Genomic DNA, 16,278 nt, shown 5'->3' with positions numbered 1-16,278 from the left:
ACAATCCTCTAAATGATTTTGTAAATATGTCTCACTGCTAAAATGATTAAAACATCGTTCACAAAACCATTTTTTATTTCGAACGTTCCCAACTTTTTTGCCACATAATCTTGAAAAATGTTTAATATGAGCAAAATGAAATACTCGCTGTTTTATGTAATTGTCCTCCTCCTCATTATCATCATTTACAATATTATCCATGGCATTTAATACAAGTAAATTTATTCGAGGAGAAAAATTTGTTTGGCTAAATATCAAAGGTAGAATTTCATTTCTTGTTCCCAATGTAAAGACATTTATAGCAAGTTTATTTAATTTTTCAAATTTTGGAATATCTTTAATATCAATGGGAAAACTGATATTATCAAATTTTAATATTTTACTAAAGTGAGGATAAGATGATGTTCGGTCAACACTTTTTGTGGCAGGGTGTAAGGCAGCAACAACTGACCAAAGGAAACAATAAGGATCAGAATTCCTAACATTAATTACACTTCTAGTATTCTTTATATACTTAGGTAGCTCAACGTATGTTGAAATACCACCAAGTAATGGATTATATTTGTTTATATTAACTTTTAAGTTTAAAATGTGGGATAGTGCCCATCCACTGTCTTTTTCTTGAAAATCTTCAAACTTTCTTAAAACGGTGTCTATACAATTGATTTTATACCAATCTTTTATGTTTGTGTTTTGATCAATTATTGTATTTTTCGTGGAAAAATGTTTAACAGACGTTTCACCATCTTGAGGTTTGATGAAAAGTCCATAAAAAATTACATTAACTTTTAACATACATGAAACTAAATTTTTTTTAATTTGAATTGAAAAACTTTTAAAAGCCTTTTCCATAAATAGTTTAGGGTCTTTATATTTTAAATTTATGATAACGCCTGTCTTAACTCTGCTATTAAAACAAGATTCCAAATCCTGCCACAATAAGCCTTTCTTAATATTTTTTCTAACATTTAATCTGTTTTTAAAATTTTCTAAATATGTTTTAAGGATAGCCATATTCGCCTCTACACAATGAAAATTTCTAATACAAGTAGCCCTATTTTTTATACATTTCTTTAAGAGTAAAATTTGTTTTTTCAAATATTTTATATAGTTTTGTAAATCAGTTTTAGTTTTAATTAATCTACTTACTGTTTCTATCTTCTTCACCATTTCAGTGGAAATTTCATCAATCACTTTAGTACTCATGTTCAAAGACCAACGTAAACTTCAAGACCAACGTAAACTTCAAGACACAAATGCCAGCGAGTAAAATCAATCCTGTATTTATACTACATTAAAAAAAATCCATTGACGCATTTCCACAACATGCTATGCAACGTGATTATATTTTTCTTCATCGAAAACACATTATGTATACAATAAACATATTGAAAGATAACGCTGATGTTAACATATTTTTCGGTCAAATCGGACACGAAGTATTTATACTACATAAAAAATCCATTGACGTATTTCAACAACACGCTATTCAGCGTGATTATATTTTTCTATCTTTATCGAAAAGACATTATACATGCAATAAACATATTGAAGGCTAACGCTGACGTAATTGCATTTTTAGGTCAAATAGGTCACGAAAATACATTATATGCAGATAAGCACATTTTATTCAGATAAGCATAAATTAAGTTTTGAATAATAAACGTTTTTACTAATAAACATGTTTTGTACTATTTTCTGCATTGCAATAAAGATCAAATAGGTCAATTACGTTAATGTATTTTTTTATTCTTACTATTTAAATTCGTTTAATTTTAAAGTGATCTATCAGTTAGTCAGTGAACACTAAACTATCAAAATGAGCGGTGTACCTTGCCAACTAGTCATCATGACCGAGGATCCAATCAACTTACCAATAAAGGATGCATTTGTTATCGTCAAGCAGTTGTTTATGTAAGTATTTTTTTTTCCTTTTGTGATTTTGTTCTACATGATTTTATTTCGTTTTTACTGGTTTATTTTTTATTATAAATATTTTATGGGATTATTGTTTTTCCAATCGATCTTTACATTTATAAATAATTTTATTGTGTTTTCTCGATTTGATTTATGATTTTGTTTGCTGTTGGTTGATTTACGTTTTTTTTTTTTTTTTTCTATTCAAGATATGGTGTAACGGATGTGTCACTTAGGGGTGACCGTATATTTGTGGAGTTAACGTACTCACCAAATAACAAAAACTTGAAGAAAAAATTTGGGTACCTTCCATTGAGGTATATGAGACTAAAAATTGAGAACGAGGGAGAGTTCCATGTACTGGAAAATATATGTAAAAAATATAGATTCAACCTGTTAGATGATGAGGTGGAGGAATTCGAGAAGTATCAACAGCAAAAACATTTGGTGGGTACGAAGAGAGGATATCTTCCTCCGCCTCCTCTTCTTTCTCATTTTGGACACTCTTCTGGGTATCCTTCCATTTTACCATCAACTTCAAGTTCTCCGTTTCCAACAACGACTTCTCCACCAACGAATTGGTCTCATCCCGCAACTGCCACATCAAATGACGACAACAACGAACCTCCCAACAAAAAAACAGAAAAGAAAAGTGATGAAGATACCAACAACGACGACGACGACGACGACGACGCAAAATCCAGAGGATGTAGTAGATTTAGAAGACCTGACTATGGAACACTTCCTTAGCCAGAAATAGAAAAGTAAGTGATTTTTTTTTTTTTTGTTTCGATATAATTCTAAATTTTACTATTTGTGTTTCAGATGGTTTGGGGAGTAAAAGTATGTGAGAATTATATTTTATTAAATAAAATACTTTTGTAATTATTATCTATGTATTTTATTTCATTTACACCTTTTACTTTACTAAAAAATATTGATCAATATTTTTGCGATATCGACCATCATTAATGTCGCTATCTTTGTAAATTGATAAGAATCCATAATTTTCTTTCCAGCATATTGAACATATTTTTTTAAAATCTTCAAAAGTCATATCTGTTCCGACGTGGTCATTGTAAATGTGTTTTAGGTTTAAATCGTCTTGTTTAAATACAATTAAAATATTTGCATTGTCTCTTATAAGGTGTTTAGGTATTTTTGCATAACTCTGGCTCAAATAAAATGGATCCACCTGAGAATGTCGGGACATGCTAAAATATTCACGAATAACATCTTGGTTGTCACACGCAACATCATCAAAGATAAAAATTGAATTGGGCTTCGCTTCAGATGGGTGCATTATATCCGTACTTCCACTGTAAGTATAATATCCTATTCCTTTAATTGGTTTCAGCAAAGTTTCTAAATATTTGTACTTTGGTTGCATTAATGATTTTGAGTAAATATACACATTTTCAAATTTTAATCCATTAGCATGTTCCAATAGACTTATCATCACATTGGTCTTACCACAATTTGAAGGGCCAACTATAAGACATCGAATAGTTGAAGGGAACAAAACTCCATGCTTTTTAAACTTATTCTCAATTGGTTCCAATAAATTATTCTCCACATCAAGCGTAGTCTTTTGTTTTACAAGCTTCATGTCTGGTATCAATTTAAAAATAAATGTCTTGTGTGTATCTATTAATAAAAGACTATTTTTAATTTTTTATTTTTTTTTTTATTGTCAACACTTTCTACAATATTTATACCAATAATGAATATTAAATACATTGTTTAGAGCACATTGTAAATTTTCATTGTTATGTTGAAAACATGGATGTGATTTAAAAATATGATTCATAGTCTCATCGGAAAGTATATTAGGTTCATCTTGTACACAATCAATGCGATTTTCCATGAATTTTTCCAAATATTTTTTTGTTTCATGATTTCTTACCAATATTGTTTCGTCTAATACGTTGTCGTGTAAAAATTTTGAAATTTCTTCATATTTTAGATGAGTATCACAAAAATGCCAAGATTGCCAATTTAAACCATGGTTTTGAACACATTGTTGTTCGATACATTTTATATATGACTTATTTATCATTGCTTCTGTTACTGGTAAAACAACCATTCTGTGTATAATCTTTTCTGTAGTAGGATCTAAAATAGCAATTTCCCTACAAAGAAATACATCTTCTCCAGGAAAAGAGAAACCTTGGATATCCACAATGAACATGTTTCCTCTCTCTCTCGATATTCTCTAACAACAAACAAAATCTTGCAAGTGGAACGTCTTTTACATATTTTTCTATCCCCTCTTTATTATATTGCGTCACTTTTATCTATCCATGAGTTGTGAGAACTATCAAAACCTAACCACTTGACAAAAATTTTATTTTTCTTTCTCTTTAATACCTTTTCAACTAAATAACTGTCTTTATGTTTAACTTTTTGTAGCTGTTCTTTATAAAATCCCCCAAGAATTTCTTCACCTTTATAGTCTTTTAAATAATATGTAATAGGGTTTCCCAGTTTTATTTTATAAACAGTGAAAATTTCATTAGACCAATTTGGATTGTATTTTTTGTCAAAAACTCCTCGATGTTTTGAAATGCGTACATGATCACCAATATGAAATTTTTGACTTTCCAAATCGACAATTTTAATGTGATTGTATACAGTGTTTAACAATAGTTTTTCATGCTTCTTCTTAACATCCACTGGTTTCATTCCTATTGTTCTGTGAACTTTATTGTTGTATTCAATAACAACTTGTTGTAAATTATCAATCCATTTGTAGGTACCGTTGAAACTAAACTGTTTCCAAATCATTGATTTAATCGTGCGAATGACTCGCTCAGCAATCGCAGCCTTTTTCTCACTGTATACATTGTAATGATTAATATTATATTTTTTCATCAATTTTTTCATATGTGAATTAAAAAATTCAGTTCCCATATCTGTTTGAAGATTATTTGGTTTTTACTGTTTAAACACATACTCCATACATTTGGCTACTTCAACACCTGATTTATTTTTTAGTGGTAAAGCCCATAAAAATTTTGAAAAACAATTTATTACAACCAAAATATATTTGAAATTTCTGTTTGTATTTGAATATTTTTGCATATCAATCAAGTCGGCTTGGAACAAATCATTAAGAGATTTTATAATAATTCTTCGTCTTTTAAAGTTAATTCTTGCAGGTTTGTGTAACTCATTAACGATATCTCTTTTAACATACATGATATTTATTCTACAATGTTTGCCTCTTTTAGTTCTTCAATAATTGAATTTATTTCATTTGTATGTCCTGTATGGCCAGCTAGCTGTGAAGATAGTAATAAACGTAATCGCTCTACAAGTTCATTTGGATCATCCCAGTGGACGTAATCGATTTTATTGTTGTTTACTTTCATAACCAATCCTTTACCTTCTGTTATTGGTGCAATTATTTTTTTATATTTTTCTAATCTACTACCATCTATCTGTTTACTTGATCTGTAATGCCTTCTGTGAGCATTCGTCGCTACAACTATCTTTTTATAGTTATTCTCATCTTCATCTGTAAAACTAGCTGGATATTTCTTAAACAAAAGCTCATATAAACCTGGTGTTCCTCTGTACCTTTTCTTTTTTAAAAGAATATCAGCACCATCTAAATCTATTTCAGAATTCCCAATCAGTAGCTTTTCAGATGTTTCATCAAATCGAATTCCATATTTATGATCAAATTCTTTGTTTAGAACATCAGCGTGCATATTTGTAATATATTTCCTAGGCAATGGATCATATTGATCCCAGTAGTCTACACGCGCCTGGTTAGCAATATCTTCAAATCGATTTTCAGAGTGTTTATCATTTTTAATCTGTTCTTTTATATCATCCACTTCAATGTTGTCCAATATCGATTGTTTGATTTCACTTGTTTCAAAGTCAGTAGTTTCATTATCGTCATCATCGTTTTTAATGTACCTTAAAGGTTCATCGTTTTTTGTTTCATTTTCTGGACTGGAATTTTGTGAACTATTTAACTTGTTCTCGATATTTTTCAAGTGTTTTGTAATTGGATTAAATAAATCTTCTTGGATTATTTGTCCTTGTTTTAATTGTCTTAATTTACTTTGGATGTTTCTCCGTTTAGTTATAAGTTGTCTTTTCAAATCTTTATTCATCGTAAAATGTAGGTTTTCGCTTAACTTCTGAACAGCTCTGGATCAGGTCTCGAACAGGTTCTGATCAGGTCTTGAACAGGTCTCGAACAGGTCTTGAACAGGTCTTGAACAGGTCTTGAACAGGTCTTGAACAGCTTTGAACAGGTCTCGAACAGGTCTTGAACAGGTCTAGAACAGGTCTTGAACAGGTCTCGAACAGGTCTTGAACAGCTTTGAACAGGTCTTGAACAGGTCTTGATCAGCTTTGAACAGGTCTTGAACAGCTTTCAGATTTGGTACTAGTCTAGCCCCCAATTAGACACTTATGTCAACAAGGTTATGAAAATATTTATTGTGTACAGGGTGTTAAATAAGAGTAAACTTTTTTTTTAACTTTTTATTTATACTTAAAAACCCAAAGATTTGCTTCATTAGATGAACTACAGTTAAAACATTTGAACTACATTGGTTAGAGGATTATAATTAACAATACGGTCATGTATAATTATACAATAAGCAGTTGTGTTAGCTGGTATATTCTTATTAGTTTCTATTTCTATTCTCATATCGACACTTCCTGATTTAATTGATTCATTTTGTCTGCTGCAATCAATAACAAATATCGGAGCAACAGCACAGAATTGTAACATAGTAAGGCATGGATCTCCTATGGATTTGTAATAGTACGACGGTTGAAATTGTGCATACATTTCATATGCAAGGGCATAATGTCTTTTACTAAAGTTCAAGTTCAAATTGTCATACGGGTACATTTCAGAATTTAGAAATAGCTTTAAGTTTGTAAGATTACAGTGATCAAAATAGCTGTTCTCTTCTTTTATTGCATTCTTTTTGGCAGTTTGTAATGCAAACAAAACAAATCGTGGTCTCTCCAATAGACTGGTAGTTTTTACATTCCAGTTAAATTTCATTGTCTGAGGCAGTAGAGGAATTTCATGATATTCCCAGCTTCTATATGCAAGCTCCAAACTGGACCCATTTTCAATAAATTTATATAAACGTAACTTTTCTGAATCGGACACTTGAATATGAGGCATTTTCCATATTAATTTAAATATTTCCACTTTTGGTTTCAGTTCAGTTTCTACTGTAGACATTACTGCATTTAAATCAGTTGAACTTCTTATCAATACGAGTTCTTGGCGTATGTTAATAAGAATTTTTGTAAAATCTTCAAAAAATCCAAGTACAAGTTTGAGTGGAATACAAACATTAAAATTTCCTGCTTTATCAGCAACTGTTGGTGTGTCACTAATACTCCAACCTATACAGTTGTATCGATTAGATTCAGTTTGTGTGAACGAAGCATAGTTTTTCATTGTCGTTGTTATACCTAAATTTCTCACTCTATCTATTACACAGCCTCCAATTTCATATCGTATTTCATCAAATAAATGCATCAAACCATTATTAATAAAGCGCAAAGTATTGCTTTCTTTCCCATCATTCGTTAAACGTCCTTCAATATACAGATAACTCTCAGAAGGTAGGGTGTATATATCTTGAGTCTGAATTGGTATTCTTATTTCATCACAATGATTAAAAGTTGCATTGGCATAGGGTAAATGACTGTGCATTTCTCGACTCACAACTGAATTGTCAACCAATACACGATCTCCAATATTTAAAATGTTAAAACTCATATTCACTCTTCTTACAAGTACACCTCAAGAAAATCCCTAGTATTCTAGTATTAATAAAAAACTTTATTCTACACCAAGTATTTCTTTTCTTTTTCCCTGTCACTGTCGTAGTTGTTGTGTTTTATTTTAAATCCTAGTGAGGTTAAAAAGACTTTGTTTTCTGTTGTCAACGGTTTGAGAGTCTGCTTGTCACTAATGTTTTTATCAACACTCTTAATATTATATACACTGTCCACACCTGGATTAAATTTGCTACAGTTGTAAATTAAAACCATTATTTATACTTTTTTTAAATGTAGTCTTAACGTAATAACTTCTCGTGTGAAATTAACAAGATTACCGTCCTGGTCAACTATTTTAATGAAAATTTCATCAATATATCTATTTGTGACAGGTAAATAAATTACCTTTTTTGGAATTTCCACAATTTTGTAACCCGGTAAGACATTTGGATAAAACATGTGGATGATATGACCTTGGTTTTCATTGACGTATGAATTAGTGATTAGATTACATTCCACACAAATAGAATTAACCTTTGTGATATGCACAGGATTCTCAGCTACATGAGTCTTTAAAGGTGAGAGCCGTTTTGGTGTAAATCCCAATAAGGGAGCAATGGTATTTGGTTTTTCAAAATGGATTACTTTGTTGCTTTTTATTTCACATTTGAGCGTATTGTTATTAATTCTCAATATCAAACTTGTAGGTTGATCTATATTATGATTTTTTCTAGGCACACCTTTACCAATTGTATTATTTTTTTCTTGACTCTTTCCTTTATTAATTTCTGTATCATCTTTATCTGGTGTTTGATCTACTTTTAATTCTAATTCAGTTATTTTTTCAGTTAAATAATTTGAAAGATCTTCGACTTCATAAGAACCATGTGGAATCGTTATATCGTAACCATCTATATAAAACTTGTTGTTTGTTTGGTCTACATTTGGAATTGTATTGTATGACATGAAATCTATTAAACCTAGTACATACTGTTCATTTTCGTTTAAAATAATTGGTGGGTAAATTTTTGTTGATAACACCGATTCTCTTCCAGATAACACAAAAGTGTACGACATGTTCAAACGATAATCATAGAGTAAATAAAAGAATATTCTTTTAAAAAGGGTATTTATTTAAAAAATCTAAACACAATTGTCCACAATTTACAGTGTTATAAGTTTGATAAATTTTATGATTATAAACAATTTGACAATAGCCATTTGAATTAAAGTATGATATAGCTTCCAACGGTGGTCTCAGGTTGCCAAAACTGTCAAAATATACGACTTTGGATTTATTCTTCTTGTAAGCTGTCCAATGAGTTCCAGGACCGTCTTTGTTATCTAAATTAATAATTCCACTCTCATGTTGCCAAATTTTTTTCGGAAACCCATTTCTCATCATTACACCTCTAAAATGTGGGATTTTCATTAATTTTGCATATTTTTGTAACTCTACATTTGTCAAAGCATGTTTTGGAATTTTTATTTGATCCATTTTCTTATTCATAAAAAAATACCCATTCCACTTTTATATGGTTTCAAGTATAAACCTTTTCCAATTGCCAATGCTTCCATTTTACGATTATGACGTTGTTTTTCGAGTAAATCTTCTTTAGCTGCTTTTGCGTCGTTAATAGTTTTCACGATAGCTGATGTACCCCCAGCAATAGTGCCCAATGCGCTCAACCCAGCAAATATCGGTATTAGAGGTAATATACTCCCAGTTTTTGGAACTTGGATTACTCGTGGTTTTTTAATATTCTTGTAAGATTTAACAATTCGTAATGCTTGTTGAATAGCTTCTCTTAATGTTTTTGGTTTGCCTTCCAATAGTTTCTTTCTAATATCTCTAATTACTCTCAATAAACTAAAAGACTTTTGCTTTGAAATTCTTTTTTTGGAACCTTTTCTTTTATGTACGACCTTTCTTTTAGAGGTCTCTCTTGTCTTTTTCTTATTACCAATCATCTTGGCTGTTACTAACCAACTAACAACAATACAGTATTTATTTATTTTTTATTAAAATTCTGATTTGTATACAATGTTTTGCATAAAGTGTGGAGAATACGTCAGTGATTTTTTTAAATATACGATATAAATGCGAGATCATTTTGAGTTTTGCTTTAGTTACTGTATTCTCTTAAAATTAATCATGGGTGTTACAAATCCAGTTTTGACCCATATGTCAGGTCAACTTGTTTCAGCATGTCGAAACTTTAAGATACTTGAATATGAAAAGTATGTGTCACGGTACCCGCCACCACTCTATGAAAAATTAGCTGGTGATGGAACGGCCTTTGTACAACAACATATAACTGGAAATCGAATTTTAGATGGTCCATTCCTTGGTCGACGAGAGCTACCATTTCCGTTACCAGAGATACCTAGGTTAGGAGGAAATAGATAAAGAAAAAAAGATACATATTTTTTTATTATATATTTTTTAATTTAATACAGTTTATTGTTATATCTTAACTTTTTTTTTTCTTGATCATCATCATCATCCTCATCTTCATCGTCTCGTTTTCTTTTTTGAGTATTGTTTAATGATTCGATTTTTGGTTTTTTGACAACAATTAAATTGTCATCAATTATTTTTCGTTTTTCTCTTCTTTTAGAAACTACAGGGCTCACTACAGAAAAATCATCTTGGATATCCATATTCTCTTCTAATTGTTTTACTCTTTTATGATTTAAAAGCTTTTGTTGTATTTTTTCTTTATTTTTTTTTCTGCTGGACATTTTGTCTGCGTTTTCTTGATTTGGAAATAGTTATTCCTTGGAGTAATAAAGTACAGTGGTCTATATTTTCAGTTAGTTTTTCCAACATATTTTTAGCCTTGTTCAATTCTTTACTACAACTTTTTGTTACAGCTTTATAATTAGTAGAACCTAGACCCATACCTAATTTCACTTTTGCTTTCATTGCACCAGCTACACCAAGTGCAGCCACCTTTTCAGAAAATGCTGTATTTTTTGATCGAAACTGTTCAAGAGCTTTTTCAGCTAGGATCTTATCAGCTTCGTGTCGTTTTGATAACTCTTTGTTTTGGGAGTATGCAATATCATGTTCACGACACGCTTCGTCTAATCCATTTATTCCCCTATCTCCTCTTGCTAGTCGTTTCTGTAATTTGGTTCCGGGTCCACAAAACCTATAACCTCCAGGGATGTGCATTTCAAAAGGTAATTTATTAATGGCAGCGTTTAACATCTTCAGAGTATATTCATCAACTATTTACAAATTAGTAAATAATTATTCTACTATCAGTCTTTATATATATATATTTTTTTTTTATTTAAACAAATGACCTCACATTTCCCCAAACATACTACTTGGTATATTCTTAGCACCAGATTTCAATTTCAATAATTTTATATACTCACAATTTATACAATTTGTATTAGATATGTCAGTCTCTCCTCCACATTTTGGACATTTATACTTCACAGGTACCGGCATAGTTATTTTTGTATAAATATATGACTTGGGCTATTTTTGTCACCACCAAATTGTCTGTATACACTTTTTAAGTAACAATTTACACAAGGTGTATTTGGTATCTCAGTTTCACCACCACACTTTGTACATTTATATTGCACAGGTACAGGCATGCTCTGATATTACCAAAGTAGGTTTGAACCCCGCTTGCTATACTTACTTTATTAATATATTTTTATTTTTGTGGTCTATGTCTCTTTACAAACATTCTACTTGGTATATTTTTAGCACCACTCTCCTCCTTGTATATCTGTTCCAATTCACAATTTATACACAACTCATTTCTTTCTTCAGTATCTGCATCACACTTTGGACATTTATGTTTTACAGGTACAGGCATTCTTCTTCTCACTCAAATTATCTTTGATAACGTTATTGTTGATTCTAAGAAAAATAGGATACACTCTTTCCACAAAAGTACAATTTGGACTAAACTTTTTGTGATCTTCAATTACATTGTCATTTGATTCCCATTTGTAAATCTCTACACCACACTTGAAACACTTAACTATATCTTCTATTTCAAGAAAGTAAAATCCACAAGCAGCTAACTCTACTTCAGATTTCTTTCCTTTCCACTTTTGATAGGTTAAAAGCCTTGAATAAAAATCGTCTAGATTTAGCATGTGTACTTCAAGACACATATTGTAGACTAAAAAAATTTCGCTGGATACACTTATTTAAATAATAAATCTTATCAGTAGTATAATATATTTATGAATTATATCATCGTTTATAAATTAAGAGTAAAAACGACATTGGCTAGGCTAGGCTAGGCTAGGCTAGATACGACTAAGCAAGTCTGTACACAACAAGTTATTTTTTGACTCGCCACTACCAAAAAAAATTTCCAAGTCTCAATACTCATTTATTTCAATCACCCTGTACAAATTTAACTAAAAGAAGAGGAGATGAAGCGATAAGCGATGAGTTTTGCACTCGACATACAAGGTGGTCCGTTCCACTCAAAGACACCCCCTCTGGTCATTGTCGACCGATTCTTTTACTTATTCAGGACAGGTAAGACAAAGAAGAGACAAGTGAGACAGGTGTAAAAACATACAAGTAACGTAGGTGACAATTCTTCGGCTGAGAAGAAGAGATCTAGAGATAAGCGACTAGTTCTTACGACCCTCTGGTCATTGTTGATCACTTCTTCGGGAGAGAAGAAGAAGAGATCAAGCGATAAGCGACCAGTTCTTACAACCCTCTGGTCATTGTCGATCACTTCTTGTACTTCTTGTACACCCCCAAGGTCAAATCATGGCATCGATACCTTCGCATCGGAGACCCTGATGGACAGGTTACCAAAGTGCGTTTGAACCCCGCTTGCTATACTACTAAAGCTTTTTGTATTATGCGACTCACATGGTTATGCTTACCGATTTGAGATATACAATGGTGCAGGTGACAATATCATTTTACCTGGTACTCCAGATCTTGGTGCTACAGGTAATGTAGTTGTACGATTGTCTCAAACAGTGCCTAATTTCGTCCATCATATAATATACTTTGACAATTTTTATACCTCATTACCTTTATTAATATATCTTCGTGCAAGAGGCATTTATGCACTATAAGGATCAATCGAATTCCAAATTGTAAACTGCCACGTGATAAAGAAACAAAGGATGCAGAAAGAGGAGATTCCATGGAATATGTTGGCACTGCATAGGGTGTCGATGTGAATACGGTACAATGTAAAGGTAATAAAAACGTAAGAGTAGCTTCAACATACGTTTTGATTGAACCATTTGCTAGAAACCATCCGGTAGAGACTCTACCAGCTAAAATATCACGATATGATCGTAAAGAAAAAAGTACATGGAAGTAGGATGTTCACAAATAATACGAGAGTATAATAGTCACATGGGTGGCGTAGACTTGATGGATGGACTGATGGGTCGTTATCACATCAGACTCAAGACTAGGAATCCAATTATTCGGACGTTCTATCATCTAATAGACATGGCCGCAACAAACGCATACATCTATACAGTCGAGTCCATGCTAATAAATCTACTAATAGTGATGAACCAAAGGAGAAATTCTACCAATTACCTCAATTTCGTGAACAGATAGCTGCTGGCCTTGTGGCGTATACACAAAGACGTTCTGTTGGTCGACCATCTTCTCAGTCGGTACATCCCGGTACTAGTAGTGTTGGTCGGAAAGCTAAACATCCTCTAGCCAATATCAGATACGATAACTACGACCATTTTCAAATATGGCTAGGTAAATCAGGAGGGGGAAAGAAATGTAAATATTGTAAAGACTCCGTAACCCAGTGTGTGTGCCACGGGCAAGCTAAATCCAGCAGCGGCATTTGAAATAATTGAAATTTAAGTAAAAAAGTAGATTTTTCATATTCCAAATTTTAAAAAATGAATTCTGAGGAAATCACTATTCTTAGTAGTGATATAATTAAAAAATTTGATAAAGCTGAAAAATTACTTTTCTTTTTTAAAAAGCGTTGTTCAGATAGAGAAAAAAATTGGATAAAGCAAGTACAAAACATATATGTTTATGCAATTTAGCTATTAAGGATGGTGATTTACGTATAGTGACGCTACGAAAACTTCAAACCGATGTAGGGATCCTTAAAAGATTTCTAATTATACTTCAAAATTGAATTCTGTTGCGGGTGGTGGGCTAAATATTAGACGTAGAAGTAAAGCAAATTCATTTTTCAAAGTAGAGTACAAACAGGAATAATTATTAATAAAGAGCATACAGATATTTCTAGGGTGCACGGTAAAAAGCGTTTAAGTCAAAAATGGTCAAAATATTATTTTTGCCGAATAAGACTATAATAGACTATATCTTTACCTTGGTATTAATAGAACAAGTCAATATGGTAATATAAATTAAATATAATTATTTGGTCTTTTTAGTACAACTAGTTAAATGAACTTTTAATTTGGTAAAAACAGTTTATGTCAACTTATACTGTTTATATACTTCGAATTTGTGAACTATTCTTGGCTCTAATTACATGTCGACATGTACTGTTTTGACCATTAAAAGTTGATAACAGGCAAGTAAGGCGATCTGACTTATATTAAGATAAGAGGTCGATTTCAGACAAGTGTTTTAGTTTTAAGCTTACTAAGCAAATATTTTTTAACCAGTGCACAGGGTATTTCGATTAACGGTTGCAGAAAAACATAAAAATGTTATCACGAACTAAGAGAATAATGAAGTTAATAAACATGAATGTTGAGCATTTTGCCAATAATACAGGTAAGTGTAAAAATATTATTTGTGAAATTATTTACGCCAGTACAATATGATGGTTAAGACAAAATGGATAACCTCAAAATAAAGTGATAAAAGTTTTTGTATGTTAAGAAACCGTTTCAGAAAGTATTGATATATTTAATTAGGGTGTTTTGATACTGCATATTTTTAGATTTGGTACTGACAAGATTAGACACAGCAATGTATGTAAATGATTATAACAGATGAAAATTCAGACTTTCTGTTCTAATATGATTTATGTTCTTTATATGCACAAAATTTTTAACTAATTTCTTTTTTTTTTAGAAACTGATATCAGAAATGGACTGGGTGTTTCTGATAAAAATAGTGTGGATGATACACCTGAAACTTCATCGAATACAGATAGTCTCCATTTAATACCTATTCAAATTAATTAACAATAACTCGCCCGACCTGTTAAACTTCAAAATATATTTATTTCTTTTGCAGGGGACGTTGAACTGCTTGAAAATAGTATAAATGATGGATTAGCATCTGCATCAAATGTCATCAACAGTAATATTTCTTCAGATGATGATAGTGACGGGAATGAAAACTATATGCCAGATAGTAGTGACTCTAACAGTGCAGTTGAAGGAAAAAAAGCAACTGTTCCAGCTTCTAGGTATGAAACACATATGATGAGACAAATATGTTTATTACACTTGCTATTGCAAATAGGGATTCAAATACTTCAGGAAGAACCACTGATGACCAGCGAGGTCGTAATCCTTCTGCTAACAAGCATAATGAAGAAAAAATTAATGCAGTCAAGTCTCACATAAATTCTTTTCCCTTATATTAATCTCATTATACTCGACGAGAAAGTAGTAGATTGTATTTGCCATGCCATCTTAATCTTCAGATAATGTACAATTTGTACTGCGCAGAAAATGAATCACCTGTCTCTAGACCGATTTATGAAAGAGAGTTTAATAAAATGAATATTTCATTTAAAAAACCGAAAGTAGATACGTGCCAAAGCGAAGATGATAAAACTAAAATAGAAGAGGAGATAAGAATTCATCACACTGCTGCAGATACTGCATATGTTATGAAGAGCAGCGACACAGAAAAAGCAAAATGTGATAGTACTTTTAGATGCTATACTTTTGACTTACAGCAGTGTCTCCCAACTCCATACGTAAATTCTTCAGTTGCCTTTTACAAAAGACAACTATGGACGTTTAACCTAACGATTCATGAGAATGGAGAAGGAAATTTAGCATGTTACACGTGGCACGAAGGTCAAGGAGGACGGGGAGGTAACAATATAGCTACATGTATTTATAAAGAATTAATATCACTACCACCATATGTTTCCAAAGTAACTCTGTACTCGGATACATGCGGTGGTCAGAACAAAAATTCACATGTTGCTACGATGTTTTTAGTGGTTATGCAAAATAATCCTAATTTAGAAGTTATTGACCATAAATTCATGGTGAGTGGACACAGTCATATGGAGTGTGATATTGATCATGGATTGATCGAAAAACAAAAAAAAACGGTTAAGTGTTCCAATAAGCCATCCGCACGACTGGTATCAGCTAGTGAGGAGTACAGTCAAAAAGAAAAAATTCAATGTTGTAGAACTTTACCATGGTGACTTCTTAAATTTTTCAGATCTTTTGAAAAGTAAGTGTGTAATACATAAAAAAGATACAAGAGGCAATCCTTTCAACTGGTTTGAAGTAAAATGGTTTCGTTATACAAGAGAAAAGGGAATTATTCTTTATAAAACATCACTTGATGAAAAAGAGGAATTATGAAACTAAGTGTACTACGTAGAGGTCAAACTGATACTAGGTTGGTACCCA

General features: G+C 31.6%; 2 protein-coding genes across 2 annotated transcripts; one reads left to right on the top strand and one right to left on the bottom strand.

The window, feature by feature from the left end:
• The first annotated feature begins 1,318 nt into the window (after window positions 1-1,318).
• On the top strand, window positions 1,319-2,675 carry LOC140449567 (uncharacterized). The gene is made up of 2 exons (XM_072542775.1): window positions 1,319-1,914; window positions 2,127-2,675. The coding sequence occupies exons 1-2, from the start codon at window positions 1,820-1,822 to the stop codon at window positions 2,665-2,667; spliced, it is 636 nt and encodes a 211-aa protein (XP_072398876.1). The 5' UTR covers window positions 1,319-1,819; the 3' UTR covers window positions 2,668-2,675.
• Window positions 2,676-11,514: 8,839 nt separating this feature from the next.
• Window positions 11,515-11,841, bottom strand: LOC140450804 (death-associated inhibitor of apoptosis 1-like). Its single transcript, XM_072544477.1, has one exon. It carries the CDS (start codon window positions 11,839-11,841, stop codon window positions 11,515-11,517), a length of 327 nt encoding a protein of 108 aa, XP_072400578.1.
• Window positions 11,842-16,278: the final 4,437 nt, after the last annotated feature.

This window comes from Diabrotica undecimpunctata, chromosome 9 (genome assembly GCF_040954645.1).
Source record: "Diabrotica undecimpunctata isolate CICGRU chromosome 9, icDiaUnde3, whole genome shotgun sequence".
Classification (NCBI taxonomy): Eukaryota; Metazoa; Arthropoda; class Insecta; order Coleoptera; family Chrysomelidae; genus Diabrotica; species Diabrotica undecimpunctata.
The sequence above is the reverse complement of the archived record's forward strand: the minus strand, read 5'-3'. Positions and strand labels throughout refer to the sequence as shown.

Bases quoted from the DNA above. Each gene is read 5' to 3' on its own strand.
- LOC140449567 (XM_072542775.1), top strand. From the start codon at position 1,820: ATGAGCGGTGTACCTTGCCAACTAGTCATCATGACCGAGGATCCAATC. The intron at 1,915-2,126 runs GTAAGTATTTTT...TTTCTATTCAAG, and splicing joins ATCGTCAAGCAGTTGTTTAT to ATATGGTGTAACGGATGTGT.
- LOC140450804 (XM_072544477.1), bottom strand. From the start codon at position 11,841: ATGTGTCTTGAAGTACACATGCTAAATCTAGACGATTTTTATTCAAGG.